At 40.3% G+C, this 27,483-nt stretch overlaps 1 protein-coding gene across 2 annotated transcripts in view; it reads right to left on the reverse strand.

Moving 5' to 3' along the window:
- LOC134065909 (activin receptor type-2B-like) overlaps positions 1 to 9,965 on the reverse strand; it is a 43,076-nt gene extending 33,111 nt beyond the window's left edge. Inside the window, exon 1 of one of the 2 annotated variants that reach the window (XM_062521027.1) lies at positions 9,455 to 9,965. In XM_062521027.1, coding sequence (XP_062377011.1) covers positions 9,455 to 9,506 — 52 coding nt within the window. In that variant the 5' untranslated portion in view covers positions 9,507 to 9,965. The remainder of the gene's footprint in view (positions 1 to 9,454) is intronic. The other variant, XM_062521028.1, reaches the window with a different exon arrangement.
- Positions 9,966 to 27,483: the final 17,518 nt, after the last annotated feature.

Here is a 27,483-nt window from a genome sequence, read left to right on the forward strand (position 1 = left end):
GTTTGTATGGCATGCTCATTGATTGAGAGATATTTGAGAGACACTGTTAAGGAGAGGAGAGAAAAGGAAGAGATAACAGAAGAGAGGAGGAGAATAGAGGAGAGAAGAGGAGAGGAGAGGGGAGAAGAGAACAGAGGAGAGAGGAGGAGAGAAGAGCAGATGAGATGAGAGAAGAGGACAGAAGAGAAGAGACGAGAGCAGAGAGTGGAGAACAGAGGAGTGGAGAGGCCCTACAGTAGATTCAGTCCAAAAGAGTGACATGGAGGGTATTATGAATTCGTTCATCGAGTTCTCCACATATGATCATGGCGATACTAAGGATGAAACAAGGGAAGGTTAGAATTTGCAGTCCAAAGGACAGAGGAAGCCAGGCACATGACAACCCATGTTAGGTAGCTCAATGTGTAGGTATTGAGGGGCAAGTTCTCCCATTCAAGCATAAATTGTGCGTTACAAGCCCTTTTTTATGCGTTTCAGTTACGCGCTTTTCGGTTATGCACATTCTCCCATTCCTGTTTCGGTCACACCCACACAAGTTCGACATCGAGGCGGCTTTATGAAAGAGCCATGATTCATTAAAAATAGAACCGGACTGAGCTACCACCTCATTAATTTAGGCTGATATGAAAATGTGGAATGTGGACTTTCTCACTGACCTTATGAGTGCCATTTAAATTCCAGCAAGAGCACAAATCAGTCTTTGATTTTGAAATCGCAAGCATGATGAACTGAATAGTGAAAGGCCTACAGTAAAAAAAATGTTGTGTCATCACATAGCTTAACAAAGAATTGACTTAACCAAATGTTATGGGAAAACACTGTAATAGGAAAAAACAAAGTCATATCAGCATATTAAGCACCAAATTTGATACTATGTTAGTTGGTAACGTTCCATGTAACCCACATGTATTTAGAACTAGGCCTACTGCCGACAGCAAGAAACATGCTGTTTCACCTTGTAGTGTCGCTCGACCATAATACAGCGCTCAGGAGCACATAGCTGAAAAGGCGCTTAAGTCAGTGGCAGAATGCATGCAAGAGTTGTATACTGTACATAAGAAACGCCCAGATAATATTGAAGTTGGTCCACCCAAAACGTGGGATTTCCTAATATGCAAAATGACAAATTTGAGGGGAAGAATTTTTTACTTATGCACCCTTATGCACATGGGAAAGTTCTTAAGTTTTTAAATCCAATACTGCAAAGTGCAGTCCACCTTGCCATGGTCACAAAATTCAGTTATACTTCTTATTTTACCACTACACACCTGTTGATATTAACAAAGTATTGCATTCACAGACAACATACTGACTGATGCCATGTGGGTACAAAAGTCGACAAAACCCTCAGTATCACTCGTTTTGCACCAAATCTAGGACCTTAATTAAACTCAATGGGCAATTGGGCATGCAGTACAAAATTGTAATGATCCAGCCATAATGAACATATTTGTCTACACTACAAAGTTTGAGCTGGCTAGGAATAATACTTTAAGATATTATTACCCAAACATGGCCTGCAAGATAAGGCAGTTTTAGAGTGTCATTTTTTTTTTATCAAGTTCAAGGGTGAATAAAAACAAGTATGAAAACACTGGATTTAGGAAAACTGTTCTCCAAATCTTAGCTCTGGGACCTAAACACTGACAAACTCTTGAAATGGTGCGGTAACCATTGTTACGTTAGGAATATAACTAACAGGTGTAAACAATGAAGACACGAGGTTGATGCATAAGTTGTCTTTACTGTAGTAACCCCCGGACTCTCGAGCGCCCCCAACAGGGGTCAGTACACACATGTAAACCCTGTTTACAGAACACCTCCTTCTTTTAGTGAGAACTTCATTTACATTCAAATCTTTATGGAGGAAGATATCATTTTCAATACTCATTGCCTTGCCATGGACGGCCCCTGAAGCTCTTTTTTTGTAGGCCTATAGCCTCGACGACACTCCCGGTTGCCTGTTCTGTCCCACGTAGCACTGGCTGCTGTTTCTTCACTGCTGCGCTTTGTCTTACTTTTGTCATCGCTTTTTCCAGTGTCAGCTCTGCATCTAATTGCAGGTTTTCTGAGAGCTTAGCATCTTGAATACCAACTACAATTCTGTCTCTTATTAATTGCTCTCTCAGTCCTCCAAATTCACAAAATTCGGCCAGCGCATGAACAGCTGTTAAAAATGACTCAACTGACTCACCGGGTTCTTGGTTTCGGCTATTGAAACGCGCCCTTTCATATATGACGTTCCGTTTACTCACACAATGTTTGTCAAATGCTTCAGTAACGTCTTTGTATGCTTTCTTCTGAGCCTCCGTTAATGGCAACATGTTCAGGATATCTTCCGCGTCATCTCCCGCTGCATACATAAATGCATTAACTTGGAATTCCTCCGTCTGTTTATCCAGTCCCGAAGCTATCCTATATCGTTCGAAACGTTTCTTCCACTTCGGCCATTCATTCACATTGCTAAAATCGAACTTGCCTGGCGGAGCTAGCTGTGGTACGGCGGGTAGGGCCATCGCTTGTTGTGCAGCTGCAGCTTCTCTATTTTGGCTCATCTCCTCGCGATTTCCACCCTTTTCCTGCTTTCCTCTGCTTTTCTTTGACATCCAGGTTTAGTCCGACTTAAAATCCGTCACTTCTGACACCATGTTACGTTAGGAATATAACTAACAGGTGTAAACAATGAAGACACGAGGTTGATGCATAAGTTGTCTTTACTGTAGTAACCCCCGGACTCTCGAGCGCCCCCAACAGGGGTCAGTACACACATGTAAACCCTGTTTACAGAACAACCATTTTCGTGGATTCTGTCTAATTTGTTACAGAATGACCGAATTACTCTACCATTTCAAATTCAATTATTTTCTCAACTACCACCTTCCTCATTCACAAATGGTCATGTTTCCCCAGTAAGTATTTCTTCGAAGACCTCACTCACTTATTCTATTTATAAAGTTTAAACAAGCACCGAGCACATGTGTTTGCTTTCTAGAGCAAGCCACAAGGACATTACTTTGGAATGTGACCATTTTGATCTCCACTCATCTTATTAGCTTGTATGTTAGATGTGGGTTTCAGGGATCTGCAACAAATTAGGACGGAAGCCAAAGAGTAAATGACAGATTAATGGATTCCACATTGGTCCACATTCAGGACTGAAGTCAATTACGGTCAATGAGCAGCTCCAATGAATACACTACTTCCTGTGTTTGCCTAACATTTCACGATATAGTGCAATCCCTGAGCAGCATGAACTGACAAACACAAAAGGGGAAAACTGAAATGCAAACACAGGGCATCAGCTACTGATAAATCTCTTAACATCAGAGGGTTGGAATGATGTCATTCATCATTGGGATAGTAAGCACTTAATGTTTAAACAATGGACATGGGTTATGCAACAGGCATGATTTCACCAAGAAAATGAATGATCAGAATGTGCCTGGAAGATAGACCGCTTTTCCAAATGAATTCTCCTGCTCTTCTGGCACACCACACCACATCCCAGGGCACCTCTCATTATGTCCACTGTTTATTTCTAAGTAATTGAGTGCATAATTAGCACATTGCATTATCCCTTTTGTGACATTGACAAATGTATCTTTTGTATAGGCACCAGACCTTTTCACATTAGCGCTTCATTTTATTTAATGTCACGTGACGTGATCCATGCATCCATTCATATGGGCATATACAGTATATTTTAACTAGTGTATCTATGAAGAATCCATAGCTCCATTTCACACAGCTATTTCACTTGTTTTAGATGTCACTCATTTCTGGACCACGCAATTGACCTGATCGGTGTTGTGAGAACAGACTGCTTGTGAAACTCTTAAGACATAAGATGCAAAAATGGGTCAATGATGGTGAGGGTTTTTGTGTCAGCATTATCAAAGAAATACACAAATGCATATGATACACATATGCCTAACCACCACTCACGCTACTGCCAACGAGTAACAAATGTCAAAGAAAATGGGGCTTTGCATTGTAAGAGTGAATATAAGAGACACCAGTCATGCCCATCATATCACAGTAACAAGACATCCATTAAGCAAAAAATCAGTTGTTTTAGAAACATAACCATCAATAACCCCCTGGATGCATGACAGTATGTACCCAAATAAATGTTAAGTCTTTGTGAACAATTCTATACAGTATAACCACCAAACATTGGAGAGCTCCAAAAGTAACTTAATAATAGAAAAAATGGAACCAGTGGAGTTGGTATAAATATATTCAAGGCAAATAATTTCTTCTATACTAATTCATCTGAGACTTGACCTCTATAAAAACAGCTGTGATATGCTCAAATGAGAGAAGCATAAAGAACGACTAATTCCACCATAAAAAGCATTGGGCAGAATGCCCAGTTATCTCAAATACAGAGCAAGTAATCCAATCAACTGAAATTGTTGAAAAAAGAGCACTGGAATAAAATTGTAATTAAGGGCATTTAAAATAAATGTTTTTATTCACCACACAACACTACTACAATGAGCCATATTAGGGTGAAAGTACGTCCGTACGCTATGTTTGGGTCTGACGGGGAACACGACAATATTGCTGACCAGGATGGGCAGTGTAGGACTAGGGTACCACAATATTTCTGCTCACAATATGCCAAATATTGATACATTTTTCAATAATACTTTCAATATTTGAGAGAGATGAGAGAACATTTATCTAATCACAAATTTGGTTTTCCAGAGAATCAGCCTCCATCTGGCATCTCCAGGGTTCATTCTTTGCAAACGGTTTCATCTCACTTGACAAATTCTGTGAAATTCTGTGTTGAGGACAATTGTCTTACTCTGCATCAACTATCATGGATCACTGCTGTATGGTGATACCACTGTTATTGTAGGTGACATATCATGACAGCATTGTATGTCAGCTACCCTGTGTTGCCACCCTCCACAAACGGTGCAAGAGCATGCAAGTTTAAAAGCTCTGGCTCAGGGCCAACAGAAAACAAATTCCATTTACATTATTTATTCAGCTTTTATTTCTAAGCATAGCTGATTAGATTACCAGCAACGGCACTTTTAGGTAGGTAGCTATGCCTATTTGCATTGTTAACGGATATGAGGGGGCAGAGAAATATACACAATCTAGCTGTGAGGGATTGTACCGTCCTCTATCTTGCACTTGGCACGGAAATATGTGTCCACAGCAGCAAAACTAGAGTAACAAGGAGACATAAGTGTGTGCATCTGTGTTTTTGGACTACACTCCAAGAGCCCTGAGGCTTCTCTGACCCACCATGCAGTGAGCACTGACCAGACCTTACATATCAACTTCTCCGACAACCAAAGGGCCTGTTTAAAAGTCGGATTGTGCTGCCCCTTGCATTCAAATCCCATCCATCAAAACTACTGCACAAACTTTCAGTGCTCATTCCAAACTTAGTAACTTAAACATATAAATAGGATTCTTAAACTTGGTTGACACAATACAAAACCACTAACTGTGCTTTTTCAATTTCAATTCCAATCACCAGTCCACCATTAAGGCATGTGTATTCAAAATGTAGCTATCATGGTCATACAATTCGAGACACTGATTATAGAGGCAGGATAAGGACTTCTCATTAGTCATATAGTAGGCCTAACAGTGCTCTGTCAATCAGATAAGGTTTGTGAGAAACATATTAGACTTACATTTATAAGACTCAGGCCCACATTTTTCACATTATCTCCACCAAAACATATCTCCAACATATAATCAAATTAAGAAACAAAAGAGTGGACTATGTCATATGTGCTAATAAATAGCAAGGCAGTATCACATCTCCAATGTAAATAAAACCGACCTAATTAAGTAGCCTACATCCCATATGATTACATCTTTGCACGGTCATCAAAGCTGTTGTTTTATATACTAAACAAAGGCTAACAAGTTTGATCCAGCATGAGGTCAGGGACAATAGCCCAGTGTTTCTACCAGCAGTAATCAAATAGAAAGGCAGTCAAGTCGAGAAAATACAACAGCAGTCATTTTAGATCAAAGAAAGAACTTTCATGAGGTTCATCCTATATAGGATATTGCCATTCTCAAGGAGGACTTGCTGTGTGTTATCACCATGGGCTTTTCAAGAGACACCAATCAGATTTTGGAGGAAAGAGCTTGCTTTTCTTTGATTTCCCTATCCAAAGACAGTGCCACACACACACAAACAAAATGTGTAACACTGAAGCAACTGTGTCATGAATTTTCAAACTCTGCATCTTTGATCCTTGGCCGGGGAAAAAATAGACGCTGTCTCTTTAAATTCCTGTTCTTGCCAGAGGCAACCCATCCCCCATCTCCCACAGTGGCACCCCTCTCCATGCTCCCTTCCCTTCCCCAACGCAGCCCATGCAGCACAGCATTGAACTGAACCACAATGCAAACAAACATATGCACAGCGCTGTAACATCGTTTAGAAGATGACATGCTTATGGAGATTCTAACTGTTGAGGGGTAATCTACAAAAGGTGGCTGATTCTGCACACAGGGAGCAATTCATCCTTGCTGCTTCTCCCCTCCCCCACTTCCACTACATCATGTGGCCAAACCTTTGAAAATCCAGCCCTGTGCACACACACGCACGCGCGTGCACACACACACACACACCGAGGCAAACACACACACACTTAATACAATGCAACTGACTTAAACCTTGTTAGGTGACACCAATGCAACCTAGCATTCCAAACCCAGATCCAACCTCACAGACATTCACACACAGCCATTCATACACATATTAATATGCAACACATTCATGGATCTGCTGGCATGGTCAGTCCACGCACACACACATACACACACAGAGGATAAGGAAGAAGCAGCCCTCGTATTGCCTGATGCCATGCAGTCAAAAGGAATTTGGGGACAAACCCAGTCTACACTCTCTTCCCACCTTCTAACAGAGCCTTGAGAAAAAGACACAGCTTAGAAGTAGCTCGGCACTCAGAAAGCAAGACAAAGCAGACAAGGACATAGGAATCTTTTGTTTCCGAGTCTGTGTTTAGAAAGACAAACCACCCTCGCCTGCCTTTTTACAACCCTGGCTGTTGAGGCCATGGAGGATGGAATGCACTCACTGAAGACCATTACACAATGCAGACGGCAGCCAAAACATCAACGTTTATGGGCCCCCTCACAGCATTGCAAAAGCGTTTACAATTCTGGCATCAATGATCTGAGTATTGAGGAGGGTGGCGTATTGGGAGCAGTTTTGTTTCATTGCTAGTGCAGCCACCACAATTGAAAGCCTGTTCCGTACAAGAAGAATTCTTAATTCTACAAAGTGCCATGACACAAATGTAACTGAGCAAGCAAGGTTGTGTCCATTATGATTACAGGGTGATGGGTGACCTAGACTGAAACCAGTGGCATTAAAGAAAAGATATATATTCTTTGAAGACTATTTTGCTAGTATGACTATAAGATAAGGACATGTCTATATCTAAAAATCTAATGTTCAGCACATACAAGCAGCTCAATTATTCTTTGAATTAATTTTAAAAGGCAAACAATTAAATGCTGATTTCAGGAATAGAAGAGGCAAAAAAGTGGGACATTTTTGGAGGACAAATCAACCTTCAAAGTGTCAACAAAGAAACAAATGTGAAATACTGCTACACACAACAACACTGTCGATGATACAAAGTAACATTGGATACATCCCTCTGACAGAAACAGGTCCATGTGGTAGCCTACAACAACTAATATTATCTGATAAAGGACTCAGATCATCTAGCCTAAGATTGGCGTTTTCAGATATGTGAAGTCCCTTTGGCACTCTAAAGGACTGACATTTTATTATAAAATGCTTAAACTAAGACATATAACTGAGCACATATTCCGATGAGTTCACATGATTCTCATCATGAAAACTCACATTCAAGCAAAAAAGTAGCAGCCTAACATTCTTTAAAAACACATTTTGATAATCCTGGGAAATGCATTCTATGCATATTGGTACACAATGCACATATTCTATGCATATTGAAGTTCATAAAGTTTCTTTCCAACCAATGTTATAAAATGAAAAAGACAACAGTGTTGAGCCTAATGCATTTGTCCTGAATTTCCCTTTGATGGCAACAGTGCTATATCTAGAGGTTTCGCATCGAAAGGAAACCATGTCAGCTCCCCCCAATTGAACACATAATGTGACATTTTACCATCAGCAGTGTTTTGATGGATAATGGCCTGCCCTGTAAGACAGCATCCTTGCTTTAACATAAATGTATCAAAACCCAGCGCTGAGAACCTGGGCAAAGTGAACACATACACAAAAGAACCATCTCTACACCCCCACCCCCTATGTACCCCTCCCCCCAAAGTCGTCAAAACAAGGAGGGAACTGCACAACAAAAGGGTCGGGGTGGACAAATAGCCTAAATGTAGGCTATCTATCGATATGTGTTTTGTTATGTGACTGTTGTAAATATTTATTTTAAAACAAAAACAAAAAACTACACCCAATGTGTACATCAGTTGCCATTTACTTGGCCAAACATGACTAAAATGCTTGCATCGGACAGAGATAGGCCCACGTCTAATTTAATACAGCCATTAATTACGTTGAAACCGCAAATATCACACATTTCCTTGCGCTGTAGCGGGATGGTCTGAATCTTCAATCGCCTGACTATTCAGATTTCATAGCAATGCCATTTACAGCTAATTAAAATGTGCAATGCATGCAAATGCGAAAACAGACGTAACCACAATGACAATCGAACAGGCCAACAATTCCACTATCAAAATCTGAAACCACAATACATTTCTGTAACAGGCCACATGACCAGCACCGTAAAGACAATCGCTGGTCCAGTTTCATTCATATTTCATATAGGCCTACTAGGCACCGGGGGTTGGGGAGAGGTGCTTGGATAAAATACATCATCAAATCAGCCAGATCGCTCCTTGCTGCTCCTGACATGTAAAAGAAAACCCACTTATCCAAGGAAGTGCTCCTGGATGTGTGGAGTAACTGCCAATGTCTTATTTTCGCATCTACATGAGCTGAAGCATGCTGTATTTGTAAAGCAGCAAAGTGGTTTATTTGCCATCATATTAAATGTTGTCTAGTAGCCTACTGATCCGAATCACCATGCAGCCGATGTAAATGTAAATGTAAAGTCATTCGTGTTTTGCTTAACAAATGATCTGGATATGTTCAATTGAAATTGTTGGCTTTCGGATCAGTGATCTGTTTCCTATTAGTTAGGCAACGATTAATCAAATAGCTAAATTTAAACATTTGACACTGTAGTCCAAAGAAGTGTGTCTGCGTCTCCCTTAAGTGTGTAGCCTACACATGCACTGGGTTATGAAGTCTATTACTTAGTAGTAGCCTATTATTTTAAAAAGGGTAGTAGGCTATTTAAGCGAATAATTCCTAGGACAGTCGCTATGTCGTGCCAACTAATAAACGCATAAATTGTGGTCTTACCTGCACAAAAAGTTCCCAGAAGAAGTGCAAAAGTCACCCAGGAGGCAAACATATTCCTTTAATGAAAAAGAGTGGCGCCGGATTTTCCACTTTGTAATCTCGTTTCCTTCGCGAACATTTAAAAAAGATGATCGGTTCAACACTACGAGCCAAATGACCCACGGCCTTCGATGTCCACCGCACCGAGAGTTTGCCTTGCTTTTGTGCGTACAGCCCCCAATGCAACAAAATTGCACGGGCTATAACAACTTTAGAACGTACACAAATCCATCTGGAAACGATCGATCTGTTCCATCTACGACGAACAAAATAAAAACAAACAAATTCTACTAAAACATGTATCGGTTAGTCGTTCTTCGCTGTGCGCGTTCACCTTTTCCTCTCTGAAACCGAGAATGGCTAGGGACAGGGTCGGATTTTGACATACAAGAAACTGAACTGAGTCCAAAATGGCTTCTGAGAGGAGAGTTAGCACAGCCAGTAGGAAAACCCGGATGTTTAAATACAAAGAAAGGAATGCAATCAAAGTAGCCAGGGGTTGGAGAAGTGCAGCAATGCTTGCACGGGTAGAATGGTCGGGCGAGTAGTGAAGATATTACAATTTACAGAATTGCACCCAACTACGTCAGAATTAAAGGGCACTTCTCATATGACGACAATAATGCTATTAGCAAACTGAAGATTGCTTAATATCTCTAATATAAACACCAATGAATTAAAGGATTTTAGTAGGCTACATGTAATATTAAAAACATAATATCATTTGAATTCATCGGTCCTACTAAAAACGTTTAATGTCACTTTGAATGATATTTATTTTTACAGGTCGATATTTGCAATAGTTAATTTGGTCATATATTCGAATTAATACAAATAAAAAGCCTACAATTTGAACACCTCTTTAGCAAATAGCTATGGGAGACATTTTAATTATCTAAATTAGAATTTGGTTTAAAACACGTGGAATAATCCTAAATAGGCCTTTCAATGGAATGGTATACACCATGTTTCAGTGTTAAGATAGCTAAATATATATCTTCAACTACTTTCAACTTATCACTGAAACATTTTGTATAACATCTAATAGGCCATAAGTCTCTGAGATGGAAATGAACACAGGCCAATGACTGCATATACAGCACCAGGATTCATCCCATGTGGAGTTTACATACACTAAAGGATCTTCATCATAACACATAGACCATTCCACTCATACCCCTAATACGATTATCATCAATGAACTATATATAAAAAAAACTCTAGACTTTAGGCCTATATTTAATCTCCCTTAACGCCTGATTAATTTAATGCAAGGTATGATGTAACTTTAAGATAGGCCTACCAGCTGCTCATTTTCTCTGTGAGAAGCCAAAATGTTTAAAACACGCACTCCATAGGATTGCCTCATATTACAGAGATGTTTCTGCCTTTGAAATTATGTCTCCCTTTGAAGAAAATGAATCGATGAACATGGATTTGTACAAACCCCCACATCTTCGGCGCAATAGTGATAAACCCTGAACATCAGGCAAGGACGGCTAAGGGCTTTATGCTCTTCCATACTAAATAGGAATATTAGGGATGGATGTCAGCAGCTGCACATTTACGTTTCTTTATTTGTGTCCTCAAATCATGTCAACTTAGCTCCAAACAAATCTACTGAATCTTAAAACTGTTTGATGGGGGGAATAAAGTTTAGTGTTTGATGAAGTTGAAGATGCTTTGAAGTTCATTTCCATTAGGAAAAAAAAGCAACTTAATTACAAATAAATTGCATGAATACTTTACAACCCATAAATTTCAAAGTTCATCAGAGACAAATATTTTCCCATCAAAACCCAGATTTGCCATTTGGAGGGCCGCACAGTGCTAAAATTACTTAATGAGGACATTAAATCTAACCAATTTAATACTTGTTATCTTGCATTAGCTACTCGAGGCAATATGTCTGTATTAGTTTGCCTCTTCAAGTTTCTCAGCAGGAAAAGCTTGAATGGAGAGAGCCCTTTTTGTTGTTGTACACAACAGTCAAACAAAACCACTACAGTAACAGTAAAAGAGGCAGCCATAAGTGAACACACCTTACACAGATTGAGGGAGTACATCTGTGCCTGATCTAAAAATCTGTTCAAGGAGTTTGCCAAAAAGGGACTCAGCCAAAAAAAAAAAAAACAACCTCTAAAAACCTGGACTGTGTCATTAAATTGTCTCCGTTATTCCAACACACTAAACAATCAGTTGTTGCCAAGTCTCTTTGCAGAGGACCATGACCAATGCAAACCATGACTAATGTAAGTCTATAATTAAAAGCTGGAAACATGTTAAAGTCGCTGCACTTCAGACAACTTCTCCAAATGCCATGTATTTGTAAATCAAACTGTGAAGTTCTGAAAACAGTCAAGAGGGAATAATTCACTCCCTTATATTCTATCAAACACAACGATGTTATCCTCCAGTTAAGCCCTAGTGGGAATAGTCACTTCTATACAGCTAAACTTAGTAAATAATTACGTAAGTTCCACCGTACAACACAGAATAGTTCAGTATGTCAGACATGGAATACTATTGAAGGTCCTGCTTTAGTTTCATAGCACAGTACCTCTACACTTCAAATCCTTGAGAGGTCAGAAATGGTCATCCCAAGACCTGGAAATATTCTAATTCCAGGAGGGAGATGTCAGAAGGTGAGAACTATTTATGCCTAGTGATTGCAAATGAAATATGTGAGCATTTTTTTACACTGAAAATATTCACAGATGCTAACATGACTCGTGTGAACTATTGACAGGATGAAGTTTTAACAAATGTTCATGCTCATGGTTTTATTAGGCCTATTAGCAGATAACTACAAGTTATGACTTACAGCAGACCTGCAGCATACAAGTTATACTATTGAATCACAGCCACACATGGTGACAGAAAAAAATGTCTATAGGTGTGTTTCAGCAAGATGGTAATCATGGACACCTCTGTTGTGACAACATATTCTGAGTCATGACTGTAACAGTCTAATATGGCATAACTTAATTTTTTTATGAACCAATACGTTTTCATTCACAAAGTGAGATGAAATATGTATTTTTGTTTTCTTGCACCTGTTCTGTTCCACCATCTGGACTTGTAAAACACAAGTAAATAATTTAAGAAACTGGTTTCACTAGAGGAGATCATACAAATGATCACAAGTTCATGGAGGGATAATGGCTGGCACGTAGCAATAACAAATGTAGCCTTAAACATGTCACTGTGTCCTTTGGGCAGTTCCAAGCAGATGAAGTGCCAACTGGTAGAGCAGGATGATGCAACAGGTTTCTTCCATGGAGGGATGTTTGTGTTCTCTTCTTAGCTTTTCTTTCTCTTCTAGAGAAATATAATTAGTCGTGCATGCTAGGGCAAGCATTTCCATCAGCAATGAGTGGCGAAAAAATACACCGAGCATACAAATGGAGACAATATGTAAGAGTAATGGATCCAGAACTTAATGTTTTGTGTTTATAAATAACACATGTCCAACATACTGTATGAACAGATGTTTCTGATGTGTGCTCTTCCATGTATAAGATGTAATTCTGTTCCTCCTTTCCCTGTGTATATCTCTGTGTGATTATGTGTTTAGAGATAAGAGGGAATATTATAGTCTTGCAGAGCTTCACGGTTCTGAATAACTGCATCAGTAGCTACAGTATCTGCTCCGGTGGATCTTTAGGTGAAGTCATGCTGTCTCTCCTTTGATGCACATCATTGTAAATACAAATCTGTTCCTAATTCTTCCCACCATTGGTCTGACTGGGTCTTCGCCATGCTCCACCAGAGGCGCTTCACTGAGCTCCACACAAGGGTCTGGGCTCGAGGGCAATGCAAACTCCTTCAAGGGAGCAAAAAATAATGAACCAATCAGGATCGCCGGAGGGGATTTCATAGATGTGACGTAGCGCTGAAGTGATTAGGCTCGTTCACGATGAGCTGCGGCTGACTTAGGCTGGCTTCATACGTCAACGTGAGCTTGAGAGTCTTACCGGGCGGGGCGAAAGTCAGGCGCAGCAGGCCCCGGACAGTCCAGCTGCAGTGTGCCTGACGTGAATCGCGTGAGACATCACGGGAGATATCACAGAATTTTGTGTGCGATAAATAAAAGTGTAACTTTCATTCTTACTCATTAAAATGAGCATGATGACTGGCGAAATAAATTGATATGATGTAGTTTAAATAAACCATAGCTGTCATACAGTTAACAGGCCTGCATTGAAGAGCAAGTGTTTTCGGTGTGTACTTATTTAACCAACAGCATAAAATAGCAGAATATCAAAACGTTTTCAGGCTAGCCTACCGCTGTTCCAGAAAATAAGAAGGCATCCCTTCGATTTCAGTTCATTTTAGCACATTCTAACGTAAGGGGCAAAGATTCTAGAACAGAGCAAGATAGATCACAGGGATAAGCTCCGGTGTCGTCCCAGATGCTGGCTACAGTGCTGTTCCTAAAATATCGACTGATCCATCTTGGTCCGCTCTAGAGTCTTTGGTAAGGAGGCAGAACGAGACACCTGTCATACACGACTTTGAACTGACGTCATTGGGGGGTGGGTGTCAGCCTGTGCCATGGAGGTATTATATATAACTGGAGAGCGTGACTAAGTCCCGCCCTCCATTCAAATGAATGGCAGAGGCTAGGCTAGTAAATCTGGCCAATTCAGTAAACGCCATATAGAACACTGGAGCTCCGATCCAGCACCTGTCGGCTCTGACCATGCGCAAAGTTCCAAAGCTGGAAATGATGCATGGACCTACATTGATTTCTGTAAAAAGAGAGTCATCCTTCAGTTCAGAGGGTAGCAATAATGCACATACCTTGCTTGCCGCGTAACAACAAGCAGAAAAAGTTGCTCGGGAACGCACACCTGAGTCCAGTGGAGTGTCGCTTGGCTGATTGGCTGTAGGTACCCGTCCACCAACGTGTGCGCACATGAGAGCTCGTGCCCAACACGGATTTTCGTGCACAGAGCTGGTTCTAAATGCTCCATGCAGCGGCATACTTGAAAATGGCGCATGCTAACATGCCGAAGCTAATCTACACGGCCTTGACCCCCTGGCCTGTGCAGTCGCTAAAAGATCAACTGCGCTAACAGAAAGGAGGCGCAGACCCCCGCGATATTTTAAGGACATGTGACCCGTCTGCAACAAGTCGGACATGATTTCTAACCAGTTTGCATTTAGTCTGTCCCAGTATGCATTGTGTTCAACCCAGCATGCATCACATCAAGTCAGATCTGCGCAGATTTCCAGAAGTCAAACGAGCCTACTGTCTGACTCAAACAATAATGGCAGCACGCAGCGAGGAGTTTTGTGCTGACATTGATTCTGCTATTTCAACCGTTTTGTCGAATCTATGGAGTATTCATTCTTTAAAAGATGAACAGAGAATGGTTTTGAAGGCATTTATTGGTGGCAAGGATGCTTTCACTCTTCTTCCGACCAGGTTTGGCAAGAGCTTGAAGTAGCCTAGCATATCATTCAAGATAACGAACAAGTGATTTATCAAATCACATGCAAGGATTTTTTTACAAGGCCCCGCCTTCAGAAATACATCTCCTATCGAGAAGTCCCAGATCCTTGTGTGAAGCTCAGTGAACTACAAGGATCTGGCGAGAGTCAGGTTATCTTCATTCATCTGTGGTATCAAAATGATCCTCACAGGTGAGGTGAAGCTGGGCGATGTGCAACATCACTGGTGCATACATACTGTACCTCCTCAGAGTAGGGTGACCAGACGTCCCCAGTTTCAGGGGACAGTCCCCGTTTTTGGTTGCCTGTCCCCGGGGAAATACAGAAAAACTACCTACAGTATGTCCCCGTTTTTTTTAAAGATAAAACTGGAAATGTCCCCGTTTTACCAAATTTTTAGGATTATGTCCCCGGTTTTGATCTCGGACATCTGGTCACCTTACCTCAGAGAGGCATGTGTGGGGACCTCCGGAGTGGAGTTTTGTGAAGTGATTCAGACACATTCAGTTGTAGAGCCACAGGAGTTGCTGGTGAGTCCTCAGTCTGCATAGAGAGCCGAAGTCCCGCCCTTCTACTTCCGGTCTATGGGACCTATTTTACGATTTTTTAATGCACGGGAGTCAATGGAGAGATAACAATTATTTTTTGGTCCCGTTCGAGTTGGACCGTGCATTTCACATATGATGTGTGGGAATTTAAAAGATAATTTTTCACATGAACAAAGTTCTGTTTTTCGTTAGACTTTAAAAGTTATGTAAGTTTTGTGCGAATCCGTTCAGTGGACTACATCTCTCGTCTCAAACGATGCACGTCACCAACTAGCAAACAAGAGGCTGGCTAGTTAGCTAGCTATTATGCTAGTTAACGGTTACATCTTGCTGCCAGCTAAGTCACTTAACAGTAGTGTTTGTACAGTCTATGAATGAAATACAACTTATCTGATGTGTTTAATCCTCTGACTCATGATATTTTCATCGGCAAGGGGGAAGCTCAAATAAGACCTGTTGCTGGCGCCCGTGGCTGTGAATTGGTCTAACGTCACTAACGCGACTGATGTGTTTGTAGTCGTTGGAAACACGATCTTTCACATTGTTGTAATTCACTAGTTACGACATACTTTTCAAATGTCTTTACATGAAAAATTGTCATTAAAATTGACAAACATCATATGGGTAATTCAACGCACAAGACAATCGGGACCAGAAAATAATTTATTTTTCTCCATTGACTGCCATTAAAAAAAAAATCCAAAGATAGGTCCCATGGAGGCTCTCTATTGGAGTCAGATACACAGCACTGAAATTACTTTTAGTTTCCCTTCTTCGTTAGTCTCTCTTCTTTGAGAAAGTGGCTGGCCAGCCTGTGTGTCACTAGTCAGAAATACACAACTTCATGTGAGTTATTGACATTCACACCTCTTTTTGTTGATATTTAGATTTTTTTTTAATGAGTAGCTGTCCGGTGCGGTGGTGCTGAATCAGTCTTGAAAGTTCTGTATCTCATAATGAGGTGTTTTCATAATAAAGGGTTAACTTTACAAAATTAAGAATAGCATTCAAGCATGGCAAAAAAGAGACCTAGGTCACAAATGCCACCACAATACTACCAGAAGGTGAGAGTGCAGAAGTTTAAGTATTGAAGTGTAGGCTAGTCGAAGGATGTAGTGGTAGAAGGAGAAGAAGGCAGATAGGAAGGAGGGTAGCTAGGTCGTTCCACCAACAGGGAACAATTCAAAATAATTTGTCTGGATTGTAGAGTGCGCACTGTACGGCAGTGCCAGACAGCGTTCCTTAGAAGAACACAGTGGCCGTGCCAGACAACGTTCCTTAGAAGAACACAGTGGCCGTTGGGTAACATAAGCCTCGATGAGTGCATGTAAGTAAGTGGGAGCAGACCCAGCAATCACTTTCTACGGAAGCATTAGTGACTTGAATTTGATGCAGGCAGCTAACAGCTAACAGCTAACAGCTGAATGGCGGGGTAAACTGTGCCCTTCTAGGTTGATTGAAAACCAGATGTAATGCGACATTCTGGACCTTCTAGTGATGGGAAAGATACTTTGGGAATTCCCTCTTTAATTAAGTTGTCAAGAAATGCTATCACATACAGTGTCTGCAAGATACTCTGGTAATGAGAAATGATGCACGTTACTTTTACACCAGGCATTGGGGGAAACCAATCACATCGGAGTATCTGATATATAGGTGGGCCAGAGGAGAGCTAAACTGATGACGACAGCGCTGCAACGTTCAAAGTCAATCAACATTGATTGTAGTGTTATCCAATTGCGTGCAATGAGATTTTCAAATGCATGATTGGTGCCGCCCCTTGGGTTGGGCCATTAGCCTACATTATTCGTGGCCAGACCCTTAATCTCAAAGATTGCAGGGTCTGGATTTTCCAGGCTAATCACATACTGTAATCACACACTTTTTTCAAACCTTGTTACAATCAATTGATATTGTTATTTGTCACATCACACTCAACAAACAGTACATGCAGTATATCCTGGACATGCATCATGCCATGTGGTGCTCAAACATTCACTTCTGTGCAGTTGTTTTACAGGGAAAAGGATGTATTTCTCACCCTAGATCTCAATTACTATCATATTATATGGGAACATCTTTATGCCGTAAAATGTACATTTAACTTTGTCAAATGATGTAGACGTTGTTGAAGTACAGTAGACTTGTGCTAACAGTAATTAATGGTCTATCTAAATATCTATATCCTCCTTCATTACACTTAAATCCATCAATAGCTAAAAGAGATTTAGTTACCAGACACTTTCTCTGGTGGGAAGGATTAAAGCTATCTGAATGCTAAATAAACACACATAAAACAGACGGACCCAGACGGCCTTCAGCTCAGAGGAAGCATTCACACATCTTGTCTCATCATAAGCATGTTATTGAGGAAAAGAAAGTAAACGACAATGTCCTGTTTGTTCTGAAATATCACTTTTGTTTTCTAAAAATGTGTGTGGCAAAGCAGGACATGTCCACATAGGCTGCATACAATATATGGAACGTATAGCGGTCAGTTGTGGCTATTCACCAGATGCAAAGGGTGTACACAGTTCCAATGTTTCATAATTTGGTACTATAGCATGAACCCTCTGAAGGTCTGACTTGCCATCTACTCTTTCAGCAATGAATCATCGGAGGTTGCATTTCTGCTAAATGAATATTGCTCTTGAAGTTGGAACATTACCTGTTTCATAATAGCTAAATGAATGCTGGTGATGAGCTTGTGGTTAAGCCTGTGAGTTGAATCCCAGGCCACCACTGTGCCCCTGAACAAGGCACTTAGTTGCTTCAGGGAGACTGTCCCTGTAATAGTTAGTTCACTGTAAGTTGCTCTGCGTCAGAGGGCCTGCTGAAAATAACAACTTCAACAACACATTGGCACAATATCACAATTTGCAACACTGTTTGCATAGTTATTGCATGGCGTAGTAATGTGTTAGTTAGCCACTAACGAGGGCACATGGTTGGTACCAAACTAGGTTGGAATCCATGTCTCTGGAAAAACAACTACTCCTCATTTGTCAGTTTTCACAGATTTTGGAGCAGTATTTCACTTTTAACTGAGACATGATCCCCGACAAAACATACACTTTACTTTTACAATTCATATGTAAGCACAGAGTAACAATGTGCTATATTTAAATGTAGTCATGAGACCTGTAATTCTTTTCATCATTATGCTGCAGTGATGTTAAGTTGAAATTCCTCCCATATCTGCAGTAAAATCTTTTCAACAAATTAAGATGGGGCTATGTCAATATTTGACACAGTAAAATGAATCTCTCTCAGCCACAGAGACAGCATGAGCAAACAGTCTATCACAATTTTTTATTTTTTTTTGGAAAAACACTCAATCTCCACATTTAAAATGCAAATATGATTCATATATCAACACCATTGTGCACACCTTTCTGGATGTTGATCTGCATGAGTTGATCATGGTGATTGTCATTTTTTGAACTTACCTCCTATTTAGAATGATTGTTCAAAAAATATATTGCAATTGAATTGCAATATGGAAATTGACATTTTGATAACATTGACAGTGACATTTGACAAAATGATGTTTCATTACTTCAGTAAAAATTGAAATTGAAACAAGGAAGCGCAAAAAATATATATATTTGGGGCGATGATGGGGCTTTATTTGGTCATTAAACTGAGCAGCAGAAAGTGAAAAGCACTGTAGGTCATCTCTCTCACCAAGAAGACAAATGTTGCCCGGTGGCTACAATTATGGTCCTCTGTGTGTGTGTGTGAGTGTGTGTGTGTGTGTGTGTGTGTGTGTGTGTGTGTGTGTGTGTGTAGGAGAGAGAGAAAGAGAGAGAGAGAGAGAGAGAGAAAGAGAAAGAAGCTTCTGGGCCATCACGGGGCAGGGCGGCAGTTGATCTCTAAAGTTTCCTTTGAGTGACTTCTCTGATCACCCAGACGTCATGCATTGACTGAGAGAAGCTGCCAGGGTCACATTTCAGTGCAGCAGGACACACATGCATCCTAATGTCCACTGGTGTGTGTCACCGGGGTGATTTATAGCGGATCCTTCTGCTCCTACAGTTTCCTTAGGGGAGACAGAGACTCTAATAGCTCGGCCCGATACCCATCTCCTCCACTACAACACATTCAGTTGCCATTAACTTATCTACCAATCTTTGAAAGCCAGAAAAGCAACAAGTTGGTCCAGTATATGGTGCTCCACAGACCTCAAGACCATGTGCATGCCATAGAGGCAGGAATAGTGTCATGACATATAAACTTGCACATAAGTCCAGGTGTATATTGGGAGGTGCATTAGAGGTGGTTTTAATTGCCAAGGAGGTTATGTTTTCATCAGGGTTTATTTGTCTGTCTGTCTGTCTATCTGTTTGTTTGTTTGTTTGTTTGTTTGTTTGTTTGTTTATTTGTTCGCAAGATAACTCAAAAAATTATGGATGGATTTTGATTACATTTTCAGGGAACAAGGTCTGAAATGACCCAAGGAAGAAACGATTACATTTTGGGAGTGATCTGTATCACTGTCTGGATCCAGGAGGCGGTTCATTATGTTTTCGCTTGGCAGAGGTTTGCGCTCTCTGAGTGACTGACTTTTCTAGTTACATTTGGTTTGACTTTGACAGAAATGGTCAAAGCAGCAGTGAGGCATGGAACAGGCAGCCGTGATGCAGCTGCATGTCTGGTGGGGTTGGAGTGGGAGTTGGGGTGCAGGGATGATCATAATATCGTGCCGGTGGTCATGCAGAAACAGTCCTGTGGAAATGGGCAGCACATACAGGTAGACAAGAGGCAGATGAATAGTAGTTCGGTGTGATGCAGAGACAAGTAGTCTGGTGGGCATGCATCACAATAGTGGTGATGCAGGCAGGGGCATTGTGCAGGCCAATTTCTTGGAGTGGGCACACGCGTGTGTGTGTGTGTGTGTGTGTGTGTGTGTGTGCGTGTGCGTGTGTGAGTGTGTGTGTGTTTACATAATTACATTTACATTTAATTATGTAAATTGAATGAAACGTAATCTAAAAATGTAAAAGATCCAGATATTAACCATCCGGGTGGGCACATTCCCACGTAGCTTTAATGAGCACAATGCCACTGGATGCAGGTGCAAAGGAATCGGGCATTACAACAGGGAACATTCAGGTGCATGGTAGTCAACATGCAGCTGCAAGCAGAGGGTTTCTACAGGAAGATCTAATGGAGGAACTGGAAGAGAATATTTAAAACGTAGTGTAAAATAGAGCAAGATGCCATGAGTATGCTAAAGTTACCATTCATTATCAGTGAACCATAAGAAAATTGTCTTAAATTTAAATTAAATGACTCTAAAGTGTAAAATCAAGAATGCTAGGTTATTGACTTACTCATTTTGAATTTCTTGCCAACATGTTTAGATATAGGATGCAAGCAATATAAGGAACTTGGAACATACCAGACAGACTGCCTACAGGATGAATAGAGCTCATGATGACTCATGGGAACCTTATTTGAAAGGGAAATAAGCTGTGGTATGGTGCAATATTGAACACAGTATAACTGTTAACTGTATAACTGTCGAGAATAACTATCATTTGCATGCACATGCCCAAGGCACTAATATTATTGAAGGGAAGTGCGGATGGCCACGCACAAAGTCTGCCTTTGCATGCCCTTAAGTTAATTTGATAACTTGGCAAAATCATTAGGCTAATTTGATAACATGAGTAGGATCCTAAGAGCCCCCTAACGTGAGTCAGCCCATACCATGCTTGGCTGTGCCCATGATACTCAGATAAGTTCAATGTATGAAAGGCTTGCTTCAAAGCAACACCATAGTGGACGGACTTTGACACAAGCCACTATCTATATCGAAATCGAAATCTAATCTGGCGCTGAAGATTGTATAACAATTACTTGTTTCCATGAGTTTCCATGAACGTTATGAGGTAATAAAGTATGGTTAGATTGCTGTGTCTGATAAAGAATTACTTCATTGCCATAGGCTCCCTGTTGATGGCACAACACTGATTCACTCATTCTGGCATGACACTATCACTATTATACGATGAAAACTGATTTGTAACATCACTGAAAAATTATGGAATTATCCCATTTGAAGACATGAACAATTTGCACTCATTTTAGGGACAATCTACACAAATTACCGAATGAATTTGGGCTAGTAATCAAGCTTTACAGTCTTTCTTACACTTAAGAGCCTGTGGAGTATTTCAAATTAAGGCACATCACCAAAGCTACAACTGATGAGTAGAATCGAATAGATTTCTAGCAGCCATTTGCAGTGTGCAAGAGAAAATGAATGACTGTGTGCCGTGCCTTGGGAGTGACAGATACCAATTTACCACCCACTGTCAGAAGTTAAGGCAGATGGTAAAATGTTCTAGCTGTGCTACTTGGAGGCAAAAGGTCTGTGGAAGCTCACCTTACAGTACATGTTGGTCAGTGTGTCATTTTCTGGTTCACACAAATAGCTTTTTGCAAATGCTTTGCCACACAAAAAAATCTGAGACTGACGATGAGGACACTCCGAAAAGGTAAACGCCTAGCCAGCCCTATAAGACCACTAATGTTCTATCCTGGACGGCATGGGCCGCTGAAACACAACTGTATAATTAATCTCATGGCCTGAAATAAAGTGCATGCATAATTGAAACAGCTTTGCTCAAACAGACAAAGTGAAGCCATGAAAATTATCCTCCTAAATAATGGACAATTGATGGGCCTGGTCATAAAGAGTGGGTGAAGGCAGTGATGTTACACTATGTGGCTGTTGGCATGCACTATGTACAATTCCTAACAAGCAGTACACTTTATAACATATTCATGAGCATCTAAAAACACACAAGTTTATGGCGAGATCATGACAGCATTCACAACACATAATAGACCTTTGAATTGATAATAGGCCTACATTTTGTTGACACCTGGGATACTAATGTCATGAATGAGATGTGATGATATGTACACAGCCATGCATTTTGTGAATGCTTACTTAATAAGCTTTTCCATCCCTATTTCAATTTTATGTGTATGTGTAGTAAAATATCCATGTAACCTTCAAATGAAGTGTATAATTCTATGAATAATCTAACATTAACATTAACTATATTTAGTTTGTTTTTACAACTCTCTTTGAATATCAGAATTGCTGGGAGGCATATAATATCCCATAAAAACCACAGAGAGCATTTGAATTTTTGTAACACAAGTGCAATTTATTCTTGTGCGATTGAAATAATCTGCTTTCATAAAACTCTGAGGACCAGTTTGGGGAAATTGCGCAAACATTAACAAGCTATTTCGAAAAAACAAATCAGAAAAGATAGAGCACTGGTTAAATGGCTGGAAACTAAATAGTCCTTGTCTTGCAGAAAGGACACCAGACAATTCTAATTTTGAATCTTCAAGGTAATAGAAGGCAGGCAACCAGAGACAGCTGAAGAAGACTTGTTCCTGGAAAGAGGCCAAACATAGGCCCAAAACTGAAACTTAAGTTGTAAATTAAAGTAAATTAAGTTTTATTCTTTCAGCAGGTAATGCTTTCATATTGTTAAGATTGTATTTGAAAACTGATTTATTTCACACATATCTTTAAGCTATGGCTAACCCCCATCATTTGTTTTTGAGAGTAGCCTATATGTTTAGAACTGACAAATAAAGCATTGATGTTTAGTATGAACATAAATTGACTGTCCAAAAATAACTTAACTGAGCTTCATATGTTAGGCTTCAGAACACAACTAAGAGTTTTCCAGTATTTCTCTTAAACGGCACAGTGTTTTTATTATCAGGGGTTAGGAGTTGTATTGGCTTCCTCTCATACATGAATCAGTGGGCCGTAGGATCTGGATGATTGGAGTCTCATGGTGTGATCAAATGAACACATCCATTTAGTTGCTTGTCAATACACCCCGAGGAACCTAGCATTGAACGTCAGTGTGTAGTCAATATTGGAATTTCAGATTGTGCCATTGGTCAGTGATTAGCGCGAGGCATCATGGAGGAACACTCAAGGGAGTTGGAGAAGTTATCTAAAGGCTTCCTGAGGACAATGTCCAGAAGACAGAAAGATAAAAATGTCATGAACATAGCCAGTTTATTAATCTGTCCAAAGAAAAGCAACATGTGACATCATTGGATATGGATGTTTATCAACGTTGTTTAGATGCTAGTGTAATCAATTAATGTAAGGCAGTAAATGTGCAATATACACACTTTTTTCTACTGTTTTGACATTGAAGGATAGAGAGGTAAACTTAAAAATAATTATTTAGACTAGATTATTAGTATTGATAACATGTATTAGCTCCTTTGAGCCACGCATGGACATTAAAGGGATATTCTACCATTTTTGGAAATAAGCTCATTGTCCACCTCCCCTCGAGCAAAACAATTGATATTTGCCTTTCCCCCGTTCATCCAGCCATTCGAGTCTGGAGATACAACTTTTAGCTTCAGCCTAGCATAGATCATTGAATCGGATTAGACCAGTAGCATCTCGCCTGCTAGCATCATGTTTAAAAGTGACTAAGATTTCAGGTAATTTTGCCACGTGTCTCTTCTCAAGTTAGAAAGTACAATAAGACCAACTGAAAACGAAACCTGGCATTTTTCTTGGCTGATTTGACATGGAGCTACACTCTCATCTGGCATAATAATCAAGGCAAGTTGCAAACGTACCATGGGCACAGGCACTACTGTTTGTTGTCTATGCATGGGGACTATTTTCAGATGCTGCTGATCCCTTTTCCAAAAATGACTCGCGTACATTGTATTTCTTACATTTTGATACAATTGAAGCACTCCTTCAGATGCTTGTTGATAGCCAAGTCAACAAACAGGAAACTGGGTGGCCAACTATGACTTAAAGCTATTGCACAGAACCCATTCAATAGAGAAACTTTCTTTAGTCAAGGCATTCCCCTTCTTTGCTCCATGAAGAGTGCTTCATACCAAAAGCAATCACATAGCTCTTTCATAGGACACCGAGCAATGAGAGAAGTAGTTGATACTATTGGTAAGCTTGAACAACAGCTAGACATGTATGCAAGGACACTGACCTTACCTCCTTTGAGTGGACAATAGAACAGTACATAGGTTGTGTGCTGTGGAGGAGGCCTGGTGCAAGGGTGAGATGTTTTTAATGTTTTATGGCCAAAAGCCCTCATTATATGCAGAGCTGCCAACTCTCACGCTTTCGGCGTGTGACACACGATTTTGCTTGTTTACACACGCACTTACGCCATACATCCATTTTTTCTCACGCAAAACAAAATCTGATTTTGGGCTGAGACTAGTTCGTTCCTTTTAAAACTCCCCAACGGCTAAGAAGCGCCACTGTACAGTAGGCTAACCCTATTCGTTGCATAGACATCCAAGTTTGCGACAGAAGGAGAGACCCGCGGGAGAAAATCTCAATCTGGTCGGAGAACTATAGGTATGTTGACAATGTCACAAATCATAGGCCTATCATTAATTAAGAATTCACTCTCTTAAACTTAACATCTTGAAAGAAATCAGTTTGTGTGGATGAACTTGATTCCCTAGCCTACATGTTAACTTTAGACATCGCACTGTTTTGTTTGCTGGAACGTGTGGATAAATGGAGAGAGCTAAATCATAGTGCTCACTAAAATCATAAAGGAACATTGCAAGACACTCATCTCTTATATGATCCCTGAAAGATTTTCTTGAACTTGTTAGTGTTTTGAACATGTATTTTATCTAATGACAAAGAAAGCAAAATTAATTGCATCCACATGTCATGCATCTTTTATTTCACTCGCGTAGAACCGTCAGATAGAAAGCCACCTCACGTATTTCTTAAAGCGACAGGCACTCAATTACACACACCACTAATGCACTCTCAATTAGACCTAGGCCTACACACCTTTTAAAAAATATAATAGGCCTATGAGTAAGTGTAATAGTCTTTAAATCACTATACAAATGACTATTTTTTTTTAGCTACTAATAATTATGCAGATTGTAAAATACTAAACATTATCAACAAAATGTACAGTTATAAGAATTCCAAAATATATGATATAGAAACATATGACCATCATTTTCTGTGTGTGTGTGGAGGGTCGAGCAGAATCTTATGGCCACTGGTGTGAATGATCACACAATATTCAATATTAGGTTACTGATGATTAAATCACCAAATACACTAAAATAGTTTTTTTTAAAAGTATCGAAAAAGTATCGAAATCTTTTGACTCTTGACTTAGTATCCGGATCGAAACAATAATTTTGGTATCGTGACGCGTGCGGGACAAACTTTTGGTCACCCCCGACAGAATCTCACTCCAAGGTTTTTTGAAAAGTTGGCAGCTCTGTTATGTCTGCAGCTTAAACAATCTAACAAACATTCAAGAGCCACTATTCTAGCCACTATTGTTCAGACTGACCCTACGTTTTGTTAGTATTTGGCAATAGGAAATGGGACCCACCATACGTGGAGTGTGTGTGCAGATTAACTTAAGGGGGGCTCAGATAGTGATCATTCAACAGGTGGCTTAGTCACACTCTCTGCCCTATAGTCCAAATGCCATGAGGTTGCCGCAGGGTACACATGTGCCAACCAGGGCAATGGTGAAAACATTCTACTAACCTAATGTGTGCCCTGATGCCAGGGCAGGTGTGTTTTTCCAACTAGTTTCAGGCATGGACACTGAAGCAACCCCACCTGTAAGTTAGTGGTTAGTGTTTTCCCCACCATGTTACCTAGTCTATAACACTATAGTGATGTTATCAAATATGATAAAATAAGCATCAACATTGTGTGGTGATGACGGTGATGTTAGGCTATTCATGGGACAAAATATGCAACAACCCACTGCAGTGTATCCCATGGGTGTGTCAGAGCATATATGTCTGTTTGCAATATTCTTCTTCTCTAATCTGGGCTCTACATGATTCATCAGTGGCTATCATGCCAAAATCAATAGTCATTTGGAATGAGGCAGGAATTAAACTATATGGCTCTGTCTGTGCAACCTAAACAGGCTCTGTCTCTCTCACTCTCTACCGTGTTTGATGGCCCAATCCATTCCAAACATGATGGAGTTAGCTGCTCGGCTGCCAAACCATGCGTCATCCATTCTGGGACTCCGTTCATGTGGGACTGTCATGGCCTTCACAGCAGTCATCATTTCGCTAATCATCCACGGGGCTCCAATGAGCAGCACACGTTTGGAGAGCTGATCACCTGGGCGACTGATTATTCCTTTATTTCTGGCACTTTGGCGCTTGAAGTTATTAATGATGAATACACACAAACACAAACACACACGCTCACACACACACATAGAGAGAGAGAGAGAGAGAGAGAGAGACATAAGGGCCAAGTCACCTTGCCAAGACTCAGAGTGTGTAATGATGGTCAGAGAGGGGGAAAACACATGGTGCTCGGAGTGGTTGCTTGCTTCAGAGTGCAGCTGTATGAGTGATGAGACTAGAGGGAGCCCACAGTTTCTCTCCACTCTCATCTCATCCCGGGATTTAACCACTGGAGCCTTAGGGCAGACAGAGAGAGAGAGACAGAGAGAAAATAAAGAAATTGATATAGAAAGAAAGAGAGAAAGAAAAGAGAGAGAGAGAAAACGAGAGAGAGAGAGGAGAGCTGTCATGACCGATGCATGCCACCATCTGCAAGAGAGTCACATGCAGGTCAAAATGAATAATGCCTGATGGCAGGAAATGTCATGACTCAAAAGTAGTGATAGTATATCGTACATGTCCCATTATGTTTCTCTATCTGTAAAACTGTTGTGATTTCTTTCTTTCTTTCTTTCTTTCTTTATTTTTTACTCAAAAGCTTATTACAGATGTTAATTAATTGCAGGGCTAGTCTCCTTGGAGTAACTTAGGGTTAAGTGCCCTCTGTATTCTGTAATAATTCTCTTCAACTGTTGAAATTATTATATCATATTATATAGAGCAAATTACAGCAAAAAAATGTAAAAGGGTCTTCCAAAGACCATCTGTCATACTGTAAACTGTAAA

Source organism: Sardina pilchardus, chromosome 19 (assembly GCF_963854185.1).
Source record: "Sardina pilchardus chromosome 19, fSarPil1.1, whole genome shotgun sequence".
Taxonomy (NCBI): Eukaryota; Metazoa; Chordata; class Actinopteri; order Clupeiformes; family Clupeidae; genus Sardina; species Sardina pilchardus.